The 13,189-nt window shown below is 40.8% G+C and overlaps 1 protein-coding gene across 1 annotated transcript in view; it reads right to left on the bottom strand.

The window, feature by feature from the left end:
* Positions 1–12,598, bottom strand: part of gbe1b (glucan (1,4-alpha-), branching enzyme 1b) — a 117,128-nt gene extending 104,530 nt beyond the window's left edge. Inside the window, exon 1 of the mRNA XM_061719738.1 lies at positions 12,451–12,598. Within this exon, the coding sequence (XP_061575722.1) occupies positions 12,451–12,548 (98 nt within the window). The 5' untranslated portion in view covers positions 12,549–12,598. The remainder of the gene's footprint in view (positions 1–12,450) is intronic.
* Positions 12,599–13,189: the final 591 nt, after the last annotated feature.

Raw genomic sequence — 13,189 nt, 5'->3', positions numbered from 1 at the left:
TTTGCTGCATGTGCAGTGTAGCAGGACAAACTAGTTCCAGGTTAACATTATCTTTCTGAGGCCCAATCCTGGGACACAAATCAGCCTCAATACCCCAAGAATGTGCAACTGCAGGCATTTCAAGGAGATAAATGTGAAATTACCTTCAACAGCAAGGAAGAGACTAAATACTTTACCATTTATCTCACTTTAGTTCATGCAGCCAAGCTGGTGTCCATATCAGATTCCCCAGGAACAGAGAGCCTTTCTCAGCCAGCAGTTAAGTGCACTCCCTCCCCTATAGCCCTGAAGCAAAGCTCAGGCTCGCCTGTGAATGCCCCGGGGTTAGTGATGATGGGCTGAAGTAACCAGTGTGATTTCTCAGCAGCTGCTCCCTGTGTGGAGCATGTTGGACACAGAGCGCCGTTGCCAAATGGAACCCTTTAATGTCCAAACCAATGCTGGCACGGGCCTCCTTTGCCACTTTGTCACCAGTTCAAGAATATGCTGAAAAGGAAGGACAAAAGGGAGCGTTCTCATAAGGGAAGAGTTCCAGTGCAACAGTATTTATACCCATGAAAGTCACGTCTATGATTATAAATGAGTTCGAGGAAGCCGGGCCAGAGAGGGAGGCAGCATTCAACACCGTATGGATGCAGTGTTCGCCACACATTTCCCGCTTCCTCCCTCTCGCCTATCATACATGACAAATGTACACTGCATGTATGCTGACTGAATTTACTTCAGAGCGACTTATCCTACTCATACACTGCATTACAGATTATGCAGTTTACTGTAATGTCAAGTATTTGACTACACATGGTATGTACTGGAAACATTTGGCTGTAGTACACCCTCCCATTGAACTGCAAAGGGCAGAGCCTTATTGTACATTGACGCATCACATAAGGCAGCCCCTTGTTTCATTGTGCTGGCTCTAAATTCCTAATACAAGTCAGTTCGGTTCATAGCTGCCGTCTTCATCTCCGCTTCAGAAACCTCACATTTCACGGTAGGTTCTAAAACGCGAAGACATTTCATGTTAATAATATCTTCTATAAAGTTGCTAAGCTACTGGTACAGTGTTACGGAAAACTTTTCAGACCCTGTTATGTTGTTTCAGACCATGTCATGTTTCAAACTCGTCTTAAACTTAATTCAGTTCTTTTTGAAATTCTTTATGAATCTACAACCCGTGGCAAAAATATTGCATCATCACTCTTGGTTGATGTTCATTCAGAGTTTTCATTTTGCAGGGCAGGAAAATAGATAAACAAAACTGTTTTATTTATCATCAGCTGAACATTCAGCTTTGGAGAACATATTCATTAAAAATAGAGTCAGGAACGATAAAGAAGAAGAAAAAAGTTGCATCTGTTACTTCGTAGCATCTTCTCTGGCAAGAGCTTAATCTGAGAGTATCAACTTGAACTAATAAGAATGAGTCATGTTGCAGTTGACAGATTGGCTTTGTAGGATGAGTCTTATTGTGCAATTATTTTTTTTTTTTTAACCCTATACATTTTTGATTGGATTGAAATCTCGACCATTTGCCAGCAATGCTTCTGGACAGGTTTTTCTTTACTTACAAAAACCCTTAAAGGTCTTTGGTATCCGTTTGTTGGGTGACAACAGCCATAATTATCCATGGGCATTTACTATTGAATTCATGCCTGCCATCTCCCTTTAGGACCACCACTGGAGTTTCAGGGCAACTTCATTGCCTATCAATTTGTGATAAATCTGTCAGTATGTTTACATGCACTAACAGAAAGTCAAATTGTTACCCTAATCCAGTGCTTCTCAATCCTGGTCCTCGTGGGCCCCTGTCCTGCATGTTTTAGATCAGGGGTGCTCACACTTTTTCAGCATGAGAGCTACTTATAAAATGATCAAGTCAAAATGATCTACCACCTACTACAAAAAATGCAAAACATATATTTATTTATAAATATATTGAGGATTCTTTATATCGCATGAGCCAATATTGCACAACACAACACAATTAACTATGTTCACTCAAAAAACTAAGGATCTTACCAAGAAATGTTCTTATTTCTAACCTAAAAATGCCATTACACCTGATAACACACATAACTTAAAAGGTTAGGTGTTTTTCCCACGTGTTTCAATTGAACTTTCATTTGTGTCAAGCAAATTTGAAGTTCTAGTTAAGTTTTAAGTTAGAGTTTTGGCAGTGTTCAAAATAAAATGATGAGCCCTGCTGTATTGGAGCACATTAGACACCAGTGCTGCTTGTTTTATCCATGAATGACTACGGACCTAAAATTGAAAACTACCCAGTTAGCTTTATTACGGTTTTATTTTTCTGACATTTTCTGCCTTTTCTTTTAGTTAAAACTGTAGCGGGAACAGAGGTTTATATACCGGGTAAAGGCTGATTTATGGTTCCGCGTTACAACAACGCAGAATGCTGCGCCTCGCTGCGCCTCGCTGCGCCTCGCTGCGTACCCTACGCCGTAGGCTACGGCGTAGCCGTGGAGAGCCTGCATGGCAGCGCAGCGCAGCACCGCCAGCCGGACCGGCGCTCTCCACCCTCGCCGGAGAGCGGCGTAGACTCTGCGTCGATTTAACGCGGAAATATAATTTTGGCTTTAGAGGGGGAACATTAGGAGAACGGATCAGAAGAATATAGCGTGGATTAAAAATAAAAGTTAAGCACTGAACTACATGTGTCTCCCGTCTGGGCCATTGCAGACTGCCTGAGCATGACATGTTACAAAACAAACATATCCGCCGCCTCTTTCTTCCCCCTTTAACGTGCGCAGCGCATGGATGTATGGCGCAGCGTCAGCGCGTTGTGTCGCATTAAATGTAGTCTGGGCGTAATACGAGGATTTGAGCTGGTGAAATTAAACAAAAAAAAAAGAAATTAAACGATTCCTCGAGGCAGAGAAAATTCCTCTATCATTTTTTGTAATCGAATTACTCGAATTATTTGAGGAATCGTTTCAGCCCAAGAAAAAAACCAAAGGCTGAAAACTGGCCGTGACTCGCTGACAAACTTGCTAGTTAGTTAGCACTTAGCGCAGTTGTTTGCTCATGCGCAGCGACCTATGACCTCAGACAAAATTCAGATGTCATCTGATTGGCTGCCCTGTATATCAATCAAAAGACGGGATGGATGATAGGTTGACGTCAATTTTTTTAATGTCACGCGATCTACCAATAATACCTTTGCGATCGACTGGTAGATCGCGATCGACGTATTGAGCACCCCTGTTTTAGATGTTTCCCTGCACCAACACACCTGATTCTAATTAAAGGTCCTCATTAGCTTGTCACCAAGGTCTGCACAGCTCTGTTGATGACACAGGTACTTTTATCACGGTGTGCTGAAGCAGGGTAGCATCTAAAACATGCAGGACAGGGGCCCACGAGGACCAGGATTGAGAGACACTGCCCTAATCCGACTGAAATCGAAGTTTTAAAAGCCATGTATACACCTTAGCCGGGCCGTAGTCGAACCAAACCAAAGCTCTTGAGATCAAGCTTTTAGTGACAGATAATGCGTCCTATTCAGTGTTATTCCGGCATGTATATGCAACCCATGTTTAGCCAAGCTACTGACTGCCCCGGGACTCCCGGCGCCACCTAGCATCCCGGAGTCGAACGCACCTCACTCAATAATCGATTGTCTTCTCATGCATGTATACTTGGATTTCTCAGAAACTCCAGTTTAATCCTTGGCAAGATTGTTGCCAATAGCTTGATTTAGATGTGCAAGTAACCGCACTGACTGAATATCACTTTTCATACCCAACGATACTTGTTTTCATTTGCCTTTTTCATGCATAAATCCTTTTTCCTTGGTCTGATTTCCTGATGGTTCAGTCCCATGACAGTGACTCAGCGTTGGTTCAGGAGCCAGACACTTTTTCTACCTTTGAGATTAGGCTTAAAACTTTCCTTTTTGATTAAGCGTATTGTTAGGAGATGGCTGAAGTGAGTTCCAGCTGAGCCATCCATTTATGGCGCTTTTATACTAGTACCTACTCAGCGCGACTCGACACGCCTCGTCTTGCCTCCACAATGAGAGTGAAAGAAGCTTCAAGCGGCGACGCTTTTTTTTGTTCGTTTGTGTCGGCGCTGATGAAAAGTCAGCTGGTAACCGCAAGCGGCTGAGAAGTGACCAAGCGCCTGGTAGATCTGATCGTTCCTTATCGCCCGTCTAGATCCCTTTTTAATTCTCTCCTCAGCCACCAGGTTTATGAACATCTGCACCTCAGAGTTGGATCACCAAATAGACTTCTGCGCTGCCATTGCCTGTTGAATAAGGCCCCGTTTACACGGAGCAAAAACTGAGGCGTTTTCATGCGTTTTGGCCGTTCGTTTACACGAAAACGGAGCTCAAAGTCACCAAAAACGATCATTTCTGAAAACTCCGGCCAAAGTGGAGATTTTCAAAAACTCCGTTTTCACGTTTGCGTCTAAACAGAGGAAAACGGAGATTTAGGCTTCAGAACGTCACATTATGCAACAGAAACGTCACCAGCGTCATGTGTGCGACCTGTGTTTACAATTAGTTTGGCCACCGTCAATATTTTCTTGTATTTTACCTGTTTTATATTCTAAAGTCACACTTAAAAGTAACTCCACTTCTCTGTTACTCCAAACGAAAGACTCTCGTTCCGTCTTGGAAGTAAAGCCTGAATTATGGTCCCGCGTTAAATCGACGCAGAGCCTGCGGCGTAGGGTACGCGGCGATGCGCGCCGTATGGTGTGCGTCGCCGCGTACCCTACGCCGTAAGCTCTGCTTTGGTGTAACGAGGAACCATAAATCAGCCTTAACTGGAAGTTACACGTGTCATTTGTTGATGTTTTTTCCGGGATTCTGATTGGCTGGCATGACGTTAACAGCCTATTTATGCAGATCCGTGTAAACGAAGAGATTTTGAAAACGATCTCGTGTAAACGATGGAATTTTTCAAAACGTAGAGGGGGAGATATCCGTTTTTGTAAATACCCGGCTATGTGTAAACGGGGCCTAAAATCGCCACGAGCCACTCTTGCGCTGATTCCCGCTTCCTGATTCAAACGTCTGACGGCCCCGCCCCCCGACCGAACGGTGACCTGTAGTGTGATGACGTCAGATACAGCATGACTCAGCACGCTTAGAACCTCGGCAGAATAGACACAGAAAAAGTATCTACTCGGCACGCCTCCACCCGCCTCGAACCCTAGTGGAAAAGCGCAAAACCGGGGCGAGGTGAGTCGAGTCGCGCTGAGTAGGTAATAGTGTAAAAGCGCCATTAGTCATGCTGCTTTAGACCTAGACTGTTGGGGACATCCCCTGATGCACTGGACACCTCTGCTTTCATCAACTCTAAGCCCAATAAACTAAACAGAAAGCGGCAGTAGCAAAGGGTTTTTGTTGAGAGGGTGGGGGTTCTTGCCATTTTGTACCAGTAGTACCAGATTAAAACAACATAGTTGCACATCAAGGTAGTAAACTGTTGCACTTCCATGCATCTATCTATTCCTGCCTCATCCTACTCAGGGTGACGGGGGTCTGCAGCACGCCATCCTGAAGCGGTAAAAGATCACAGTACAGTCTGGATGGTCGTAAATCCATCTCAAGGCCACTGCTCCAGTTCTTATTATTTAGTTGCTCTTTAAATAGTAGACGATCTTTTTAAAAATAAGTTTTTCCACAAGCACTGGATGGATGGATACATTTTCCATTACTGAAGCTCCATTTATTTATTTATTTTTTTCCTGATACACATTCATATTATCATGACAAGGTTAAACCGAAGAGACTTAGCCTGATCAAAATTATGCTCAAAGAAAAATATGTATACAGTATATACACTTTGAAGAAAACAGAACAAAAGTGGCATTTCAAATTGCTGGAACTGAGCATTATTTTATTAATTATGTTATACTTATGACGAACTGATTTTTCATTGGTTTCTATGCGGCTCCTTTATTTGACCTTTATTTTTGTAAAGCAAATTTAATTTCACAACAAAGTGTTTTGGAAAAAAAAAAAAGGAAAAGAAAGAAATCCAATCTACTTTTTGACATTTGTCAAGCGCAGTTGAACTTTGTAACTTCTTCAGACACCCATTGACAGACAATTTGGGCATCTAAAATTAGAGCAAGTGTTCAGGTCTGTTGTGGCGTGTGGGTGGTGGTGACGGCTGGAGCCCAGTTGTGTCCCGTCACTCAGAAACACATGAGAAAGGTTTTTAGCTCTTGATGCCAGCTCTGTTGAGAGTTCACATGCAGGCCAGCAGGAGTGGGACTTTTAAAAATCACATCATAAACGTCCTTTCTGGGAGCGTATACTAATGAGACCAAGATCGACTGATTAAAGCGACATTTCTCTGCCAACTATCAATGTTGCTGATTCTCAAGTAAGTTACTTAAAAAAAGGTCAAACAAAGAGAGTCGCTCTACTCAACTCCTACTAACCATACCATTTTCTATTGTTCATTCCTTGTCAGATCTCAAATCGATCACTTTTCCTTCAGAGCTCATTCATATTCATCCTCTCAAGGCTGATAATCGGTTTTGCTTTGCATATATTTCATCACCATCACAAGCAGAAGGTTTTGCTTTGAAACCTATTCTGATGACATCTTCAGAATTTTTCCAAAACTCGTTGCTGGAATAAACAGCATGGGCAATGCTCCTTACTTTCATTTGGTCCTATTTCAGAGAGAGCATGGTGTACCCCCGCACTTCAAAAATCCAAGCAGCACTTCCCGCAGACTTGTGAAGCAGGGAGACTTGCAACACCTACTGGACTCGTTTCACCTGGCTGCCGTGAAGCAAAGTCCACGCGGCCTGAAATGTGGGCAGCCTTGAGTGTCAGCATTTGTGGTGAAATCTAAAGAATCAATCAGTCTCTGTGGTCATAGGCCTCTTTCTGATAAGCCGGCTAAATTGTCAGCACTGGGACTCAGCATGACACCGCCGCCTGAGAAAACGCTTGATTTCTGCCCGCGCCCCCGTTTTAGCACTCGGGGTTCCTGGCGCGAGAACAACCAGGAGCTTATAAAGAATTAACCTTCACACAGCAGTGATCTTATATGTAAAATAATTTAGGCGCAGCTTTCATCAGCGGGACAGGTGTCTGAGACGCACGTGCGGCGCAATGAAGCCTAGAAACCCCAAGCTGTGCCTGAGATGGGATTGACATGCTCATCTCTCTGTGAGGCTCCAGCAACCGCTCACTTGCTTCAAATACAAAGCAGGTGGTCCCTTACCTGCCACATGAGAAACGAGCTCTGACATGGTGATGAATATAGATCAAACTATAAGGCTCCTGAGAGGAGTTCTAGAGCATTATATTGGGGATGACCAAAGGTAAGCAGACACCGCTCTAAACTGTTATCACCATCAACTTAAGAGTGAAAAACACAACATGCAGGCATTTAGGAAAAAAACTCAAACAAAGAAATCATGCAGGGAACACTAATATTTCATGAGGTGGGAATCTGTACTAAACACCATCTATCCACCAAAAAGTGACAAGTGCTAAATCACATCAGCACCTTTAATTTAATCATTTGTTGCTTCATTAATTTGCAAGTTTTTACTAATATTGCAGCCCTTTTTGTTTATCTGGATAAAAAAAAGCGATGTATAAAATGAACATGAATGGAAACTGACAAAAGAGTTGTGGAAGAGTGAAGGCATGAAGTCAAATAATAACTGTAAAGTTATTATGTCGTTTTTAATCCCTTAAGTGAGGATGATGTCAAACACTGGTGTACATGGAGTGAAAACAGATGCCATGAACTTAGACCTCGGCGAGTTAAACACAGCTATTTTAAAAGGCTGCACTTTTGTTTGCCATTTAAAATTAATGTATTTTAAGAATTGCATAGATGTTTGTAGAAAAAGAGGATCAAATTATTTTCATTCAGAATTCATTTTGAACTTGTTAAAACAACATTTCTAAAGTTTCCTCTTTACTTCTGTTTCTTATCCTAAAAAAAAGGGGCCTGAAAATAAATATAGATGTTAATAAAACGATAACACTGGAGATGTGTAAAACCTGTGCACAGTATTGTACAATGTCTTGGTTATTTTTTTTTTTTGGACATATGAATGAACGCATTTGTACTCACTGTCAATTTTCATCAACTGACAACTGAGCCCTTAATGCCCTCGTTGCAGTCGGCCTGGATTTTAGTCCCGGCTTCAGACCCCTCGCTGCGCGTCAGCTCGCCTTCTCTGCCTGCTTTCCTGTCTAACTCCTTTCAAATTTTGCCAAAGGCCAGTAGTGCCTGAAATATCTTCTAAATAGATTAAAAATTAGAAATAAAAAAAGAAACACTCCATCATTGATGTTTTTCCTCCAAATCTTTTAGTATTTCTGTAATTACCTCCTTACATACCAAAGCTGGTTGGTCATGCTTAGGATAATTTAAATACCTCTGATGGGCTTAGAAAATTACATTCCTGGTAAAGATTATGAAATAAAAAACACCTGGTTAACCTTAGATGACACAACACGGTTTCATGATCAACGTAGACTGCAGGTTTCTAGTAAATATTCACCCTGTCGTGTGGTAAAATAGCAATTCCAGGTGACTGAACTGCACAAATAACACATTTCAGCCAAAACAAGAAGGGATTCTGAAGCTTATCATCCGATGCACAAGCAGACTTACAGGAGGTACCCAATAATGTGGTAGTCAGCATTGACGCCTCCCACTTCTAACTCCCACCTGATAAGGATCACATGCAGTTGTGTGCAGCAAGTCAACTTCTAATATTCTGACGTAGGTTAAGTCGTAACTCACCCGTCTCTATCTTTGACCGTCTAGTTCTCGCTGCGTCCGTTAGATGCAGTCGGGTTTGGAACCAGAGAAGGTCAAGCTACCTGCAACTAATTAACCCCATTTGACTCCCTCTAATAACAATGCAACGGAATGCTGATTGTGGGATATTGTCTGAATCTAATTAAAAGCAAAAATGAAATAGTTTTTTTCAGAATGACAACCAACTACATGACATCTGAACATCTGCTCCAAAGAAAGGTTTACTAAATCCACTGGCCCATAAAGCTGCAGAGTGAGCAAAAAGTTGTCCAATTTGTCCATGTGTGGGTGGACGAAGGACAAGTTCACTCAAAACGCATAATTATGTAGACGTCTCACCAAATACTCTCCGGACCGGCATTGATTGCACCTCATCTGCAGTTCATGTTAATTTCATAATGAAGCAGAGTCCCTGAGGTCAAGCAGGTCAAGTTATGTGTTAAATGTGAACATTTAGCCGTGGGAAATAAGTAGTTCAATCAATTTCTCTCTCAAAAGTAAGGTTTAACATGTACAAGGGAAAAGAAAAAAAACCTTGCCCTTATCAAGTCTTAAGATCAAAACATTACAACCTCAGATGAACAATATGAAGGAGACCAAAACTGCCATACCAGTAATTAAAAAGCAGAAACACACACACCACACAGTTTTTCCATTTCTTTATACATGCATTCCTTGTTTTTACATTCCCTCGTCTCCTCTTTTTTCTTTACCTAATACGTTACTGCGCAAAATTCTTAATTTTGGCCGATCCCTTCCCGTTTATCAACCAATAGTAGAAGAGCAGAAAGTAAAAACAAGGAATGCATGTATAAGGAGATATATATATATTTCTGCTTTTATCTGTTATTATGTCAGTTTTGGTCCTCCATGCAAAGAACCAGGACATATTAGGCGTCATAATTTATTTTTAAATTATGAAGGCAGTGCGTTAAAAAAACTAAGTATAATTTTACAGATTCCAGAGGAATCATCCTCCTAAATCAGAAAAAGATAGAACATGGAAAATAAAAAAAATTAAGATTTGTGATTTTTACTTTGACTTTCATTTACTGTATTTGCAGAAAGAAATAACTGAAAATATTTCATGTTTGTTCTCATCAACTTCATTTCATATTTTAATACACATCAGATTTGTATTTCAGGCCTGCAACACGTTCCAAAATAAGTTTGGACAGCAAATTTTTTATTCTTTCTCACAGGACACAAGGCATTCTGGCAGTGAGAATGAATATTCCAGGTGTTATTTTGGCCCTTCTTCCTGTAAATATGCCTGAAAATGTGCAACAGAGTACGTTGCATTTTTCATTTCTGACTGCTAAGCTTCTCTATTGAGGACAGGTAAGGTCTTGTATAGACCCTCTTCTTCCTCAGCGAGGCCTTGGGAATGTGTGAAGAATGTGACCTGGAATTTCTTCTTGAAAATTAAAAAAAAAAAAGGAAAAAGATAGTGATAGCAGTAGCAATAGTAGTAGTAATAACAACAACTACTAATACTACTTTCTTCTTTTGGGGTAGTGTTGCAGGCGTGAAATGTAAAAATGAATGACAATAACAAAAGAAATTAAATATCTCGGATTAACGGTTTGAAAAATTATTTTTAAAGAAGTTCAAGTAAATGCAAGAACCACCAATTGATATTAATTTTTGTTTTTATCAATTTCCATGTTGTCATTGCTTTTCAGATTTGGGGTTTTAACCTGGCAGGTTCCAGTCAGTCAAATGCATCTGATTAGCAGCACCTGAGTGAAAACCAGCAGTGGTGCCCACAATGATAGTTGACTAGTTTGAGGCCTTAGGATGTGTGTTAGGACAATGCCGAGAAGGAAAGACATCAGCAATGCTGCCATCATTTACAGTGATGGAACACTATTCTGAAGTGGAAGGTACTCAACAGGTAGTTTACCTGAATGTCAGCTTATAATGAGGAGAAAAAGAAATGAATAACCAGACCCAAGTTGAAGACAGGGTGAGTTTGTTAAACACTCTGCAGATGTCATGAAAGGTCGGTGACATTGCAAAGCCTTACTACTAGTGTTGTCCCGATCATGGCATTTTCAAAACATCGGTATCGGCCACAAATGTATTGGGACATACCTAGTTATTAATATATATTAAATAGTTTTATATATCATTGCATTTAACATCACTTCCGGCCGGTGTCACTTCCGGTCGGCGGCCGGAAGTGACGAAGTAAGCGAAACTAACATGGTTTACATGTTTGAATTGTGAAATTTTATATATGTTCATGTTGCATTAAGTTGCTGCTATTCATTTCATGCCATCCAGAATGTTGCACTAAGGTTAAGCCAAAAAGTATTTTAATTTTCTTGTGTTTGTGAGTTTGACTGGTTGTCATTCAACTACCTCTTTTGAAGTTAAATGTATTTATTTTTGTTATTGCACTATTCTGCACTTTTTGTTTTAGTTTAAAATGTCATGTTTTTACATTTTTTGGCACCAGTGTTGATAAGCTTTGTTGAAATATATGTGCATGTTGTTCTCCAATGGACGATAAAAGAAACTTGGGATAATTTAGTTTTAGTCCTCTTTTTTTTTTTTTTTTTTTTTTTATTCATTGCCAAAATGTATCTGATCGGGAAAAAGTATCGGAAATGTATCGGGAGCCAATTAAAGTATTTTAATTTTCTTGTGTTTGTGAGTTTGACTGGATGTCATTCAACTACCTCTTTTGAAGTTAAATGTATTTATTTTTGTTATTGCACTATTCTGCACTTTTTATTTTAGTTTAAAATGTCATGTTTTTACATTTTTTTTGGCACCAGAGCTGATAAGTTTTGTTGAAATATATGTCCATGTTGTTCTCCAATGGACAATAAAACAAACTTGGGATAATTTAGTTTTAGTCCTCTCTTTTTTTTTTTTTTATTCATTGCCAAAATGTATCTGATCGGGAAAAAGTATCGGAAGCCAAAAAAAGTGATCGGATCGGGAAAAATCGGGATCGGCAGATACTCAAACTTAAGTGATCGGGATCGGATTGGTAGCTAAAAAATCCTGATCGGGACAACCCTACTTACTACTACTAGTACTACTACTACTACTACTACTACTAACTCATCTACCAGATGGAGACTCAAACTTATGCAATTTGGAGACGTGATGATTAACCAGACATGTTTCAGGAGGCCTGGTGTCCAACACAGATTACAGTGGACAGAAAGGAGCAAAGAGCATCAGTGATGCTGGAGCAGCTGTCAACAACTCCACTGACCACCAGACCCAGACAGATGTTGAGCCAGTATGTGACGTGGACATCAGCTGACTGCTAACGTCTAATCTAATCTGCCAAAAGCAGGAAGCCGGGACTTTTTCTGCAAAATGAAGTCCACATGATGAGCCTGACAGCGGTTTATTAGGTCTGCCACATGTGCACGTCATCTACACATCATTTACACAACAACTGTCTCAGGCAGGCTGGGAGAGAAGGAGGCTATAGCTACACTGTTTATGCCACTGCACATGAGAGGACAGGGCTGCAATATCCGCCCTTTCATCATTCAAAACGTCAAACACGAACAGGAACACTTTCATATGTTATTGTGACATTTCATGTCGAAGCAGGAAAGCCAATGCAAAGCAAACTGTATACAACAGCGGCATTATAGCGTTTTTTTCACTCTATCACTCTCTTTTTTTCCCTTTTTACCTCCTCTCGAAGTCCTTCTCGTACTTTTTCAGATACGGATCCATTTGCAGAAGGCAGCTGAACTCGGGAATGGTAACATTATCCTCTTGGTCTGCCATGGTTCCCCCAGGCGAAGCTAATCGAGCACCGAGCGCCGCTCACAGTGACGAGAACAGAGGGCAAGCACGTGTTGTGCACCGGCCTTTTATCCTCTCGAGACAACAGCCAATGGCGGGGCTCTCTGCCAAGCCCATCCCATCACAACATGTGGAGTTTCCAGCTGATAAAACCTGGGACAGCTGAGCCCAGCAAGGATGTGATGCGCTGTAGCTTTAAGGAGGCGGCTGATGAAGAGGAATCGATTTCTGCACAAATGTGGCTGCCAATGTGTAACCTTTTCTGCCTCTTAAAGTAGTAAATCTGTTAAAAAAAAAATTAAGATAAAGCAGTTATATACATATACTGTCCTTGCAGTATATGTATAATAAACAAGACTCATCACTGGAAAAAAACAACAATTTTCACCTGTTTCAAGTAGGTTTTCCCAGAAAAATCTGCCAGTGGAACAAGATTTTTTTGCTTGTAATAAGAAGATAAATCTTGTCCCACTGGCAGATTTTTCTACCTATTTCAAGTGAAAATTTACTTGAAACAGGTGAAAATTGTCAAATAACAAGTTATTTTTCTGGTTATGACTCTTGTTTTAAGTGTAATGAGATTTTTTGACTAAAAATAAGACATTTTAACTAGAAAGAAGACA

This window comes from Cololabis saira, chromosome 4, assembly GCF_033807715.1.
Source record: "Cololabis saira isolate AMF1-May2022 chromosome 4, fColSai1.1, whole genome shotgun sequence".
Classification (NCBI taxonomy): Eukaryota; Metazoa; Chordata; class Actinopteri; order Beloniformes; family Belonidae; genus Cololabis; species Cololabis saira.
This window is presented reverse-complemented; position numbering and strand designations above follow the sequence as displayed.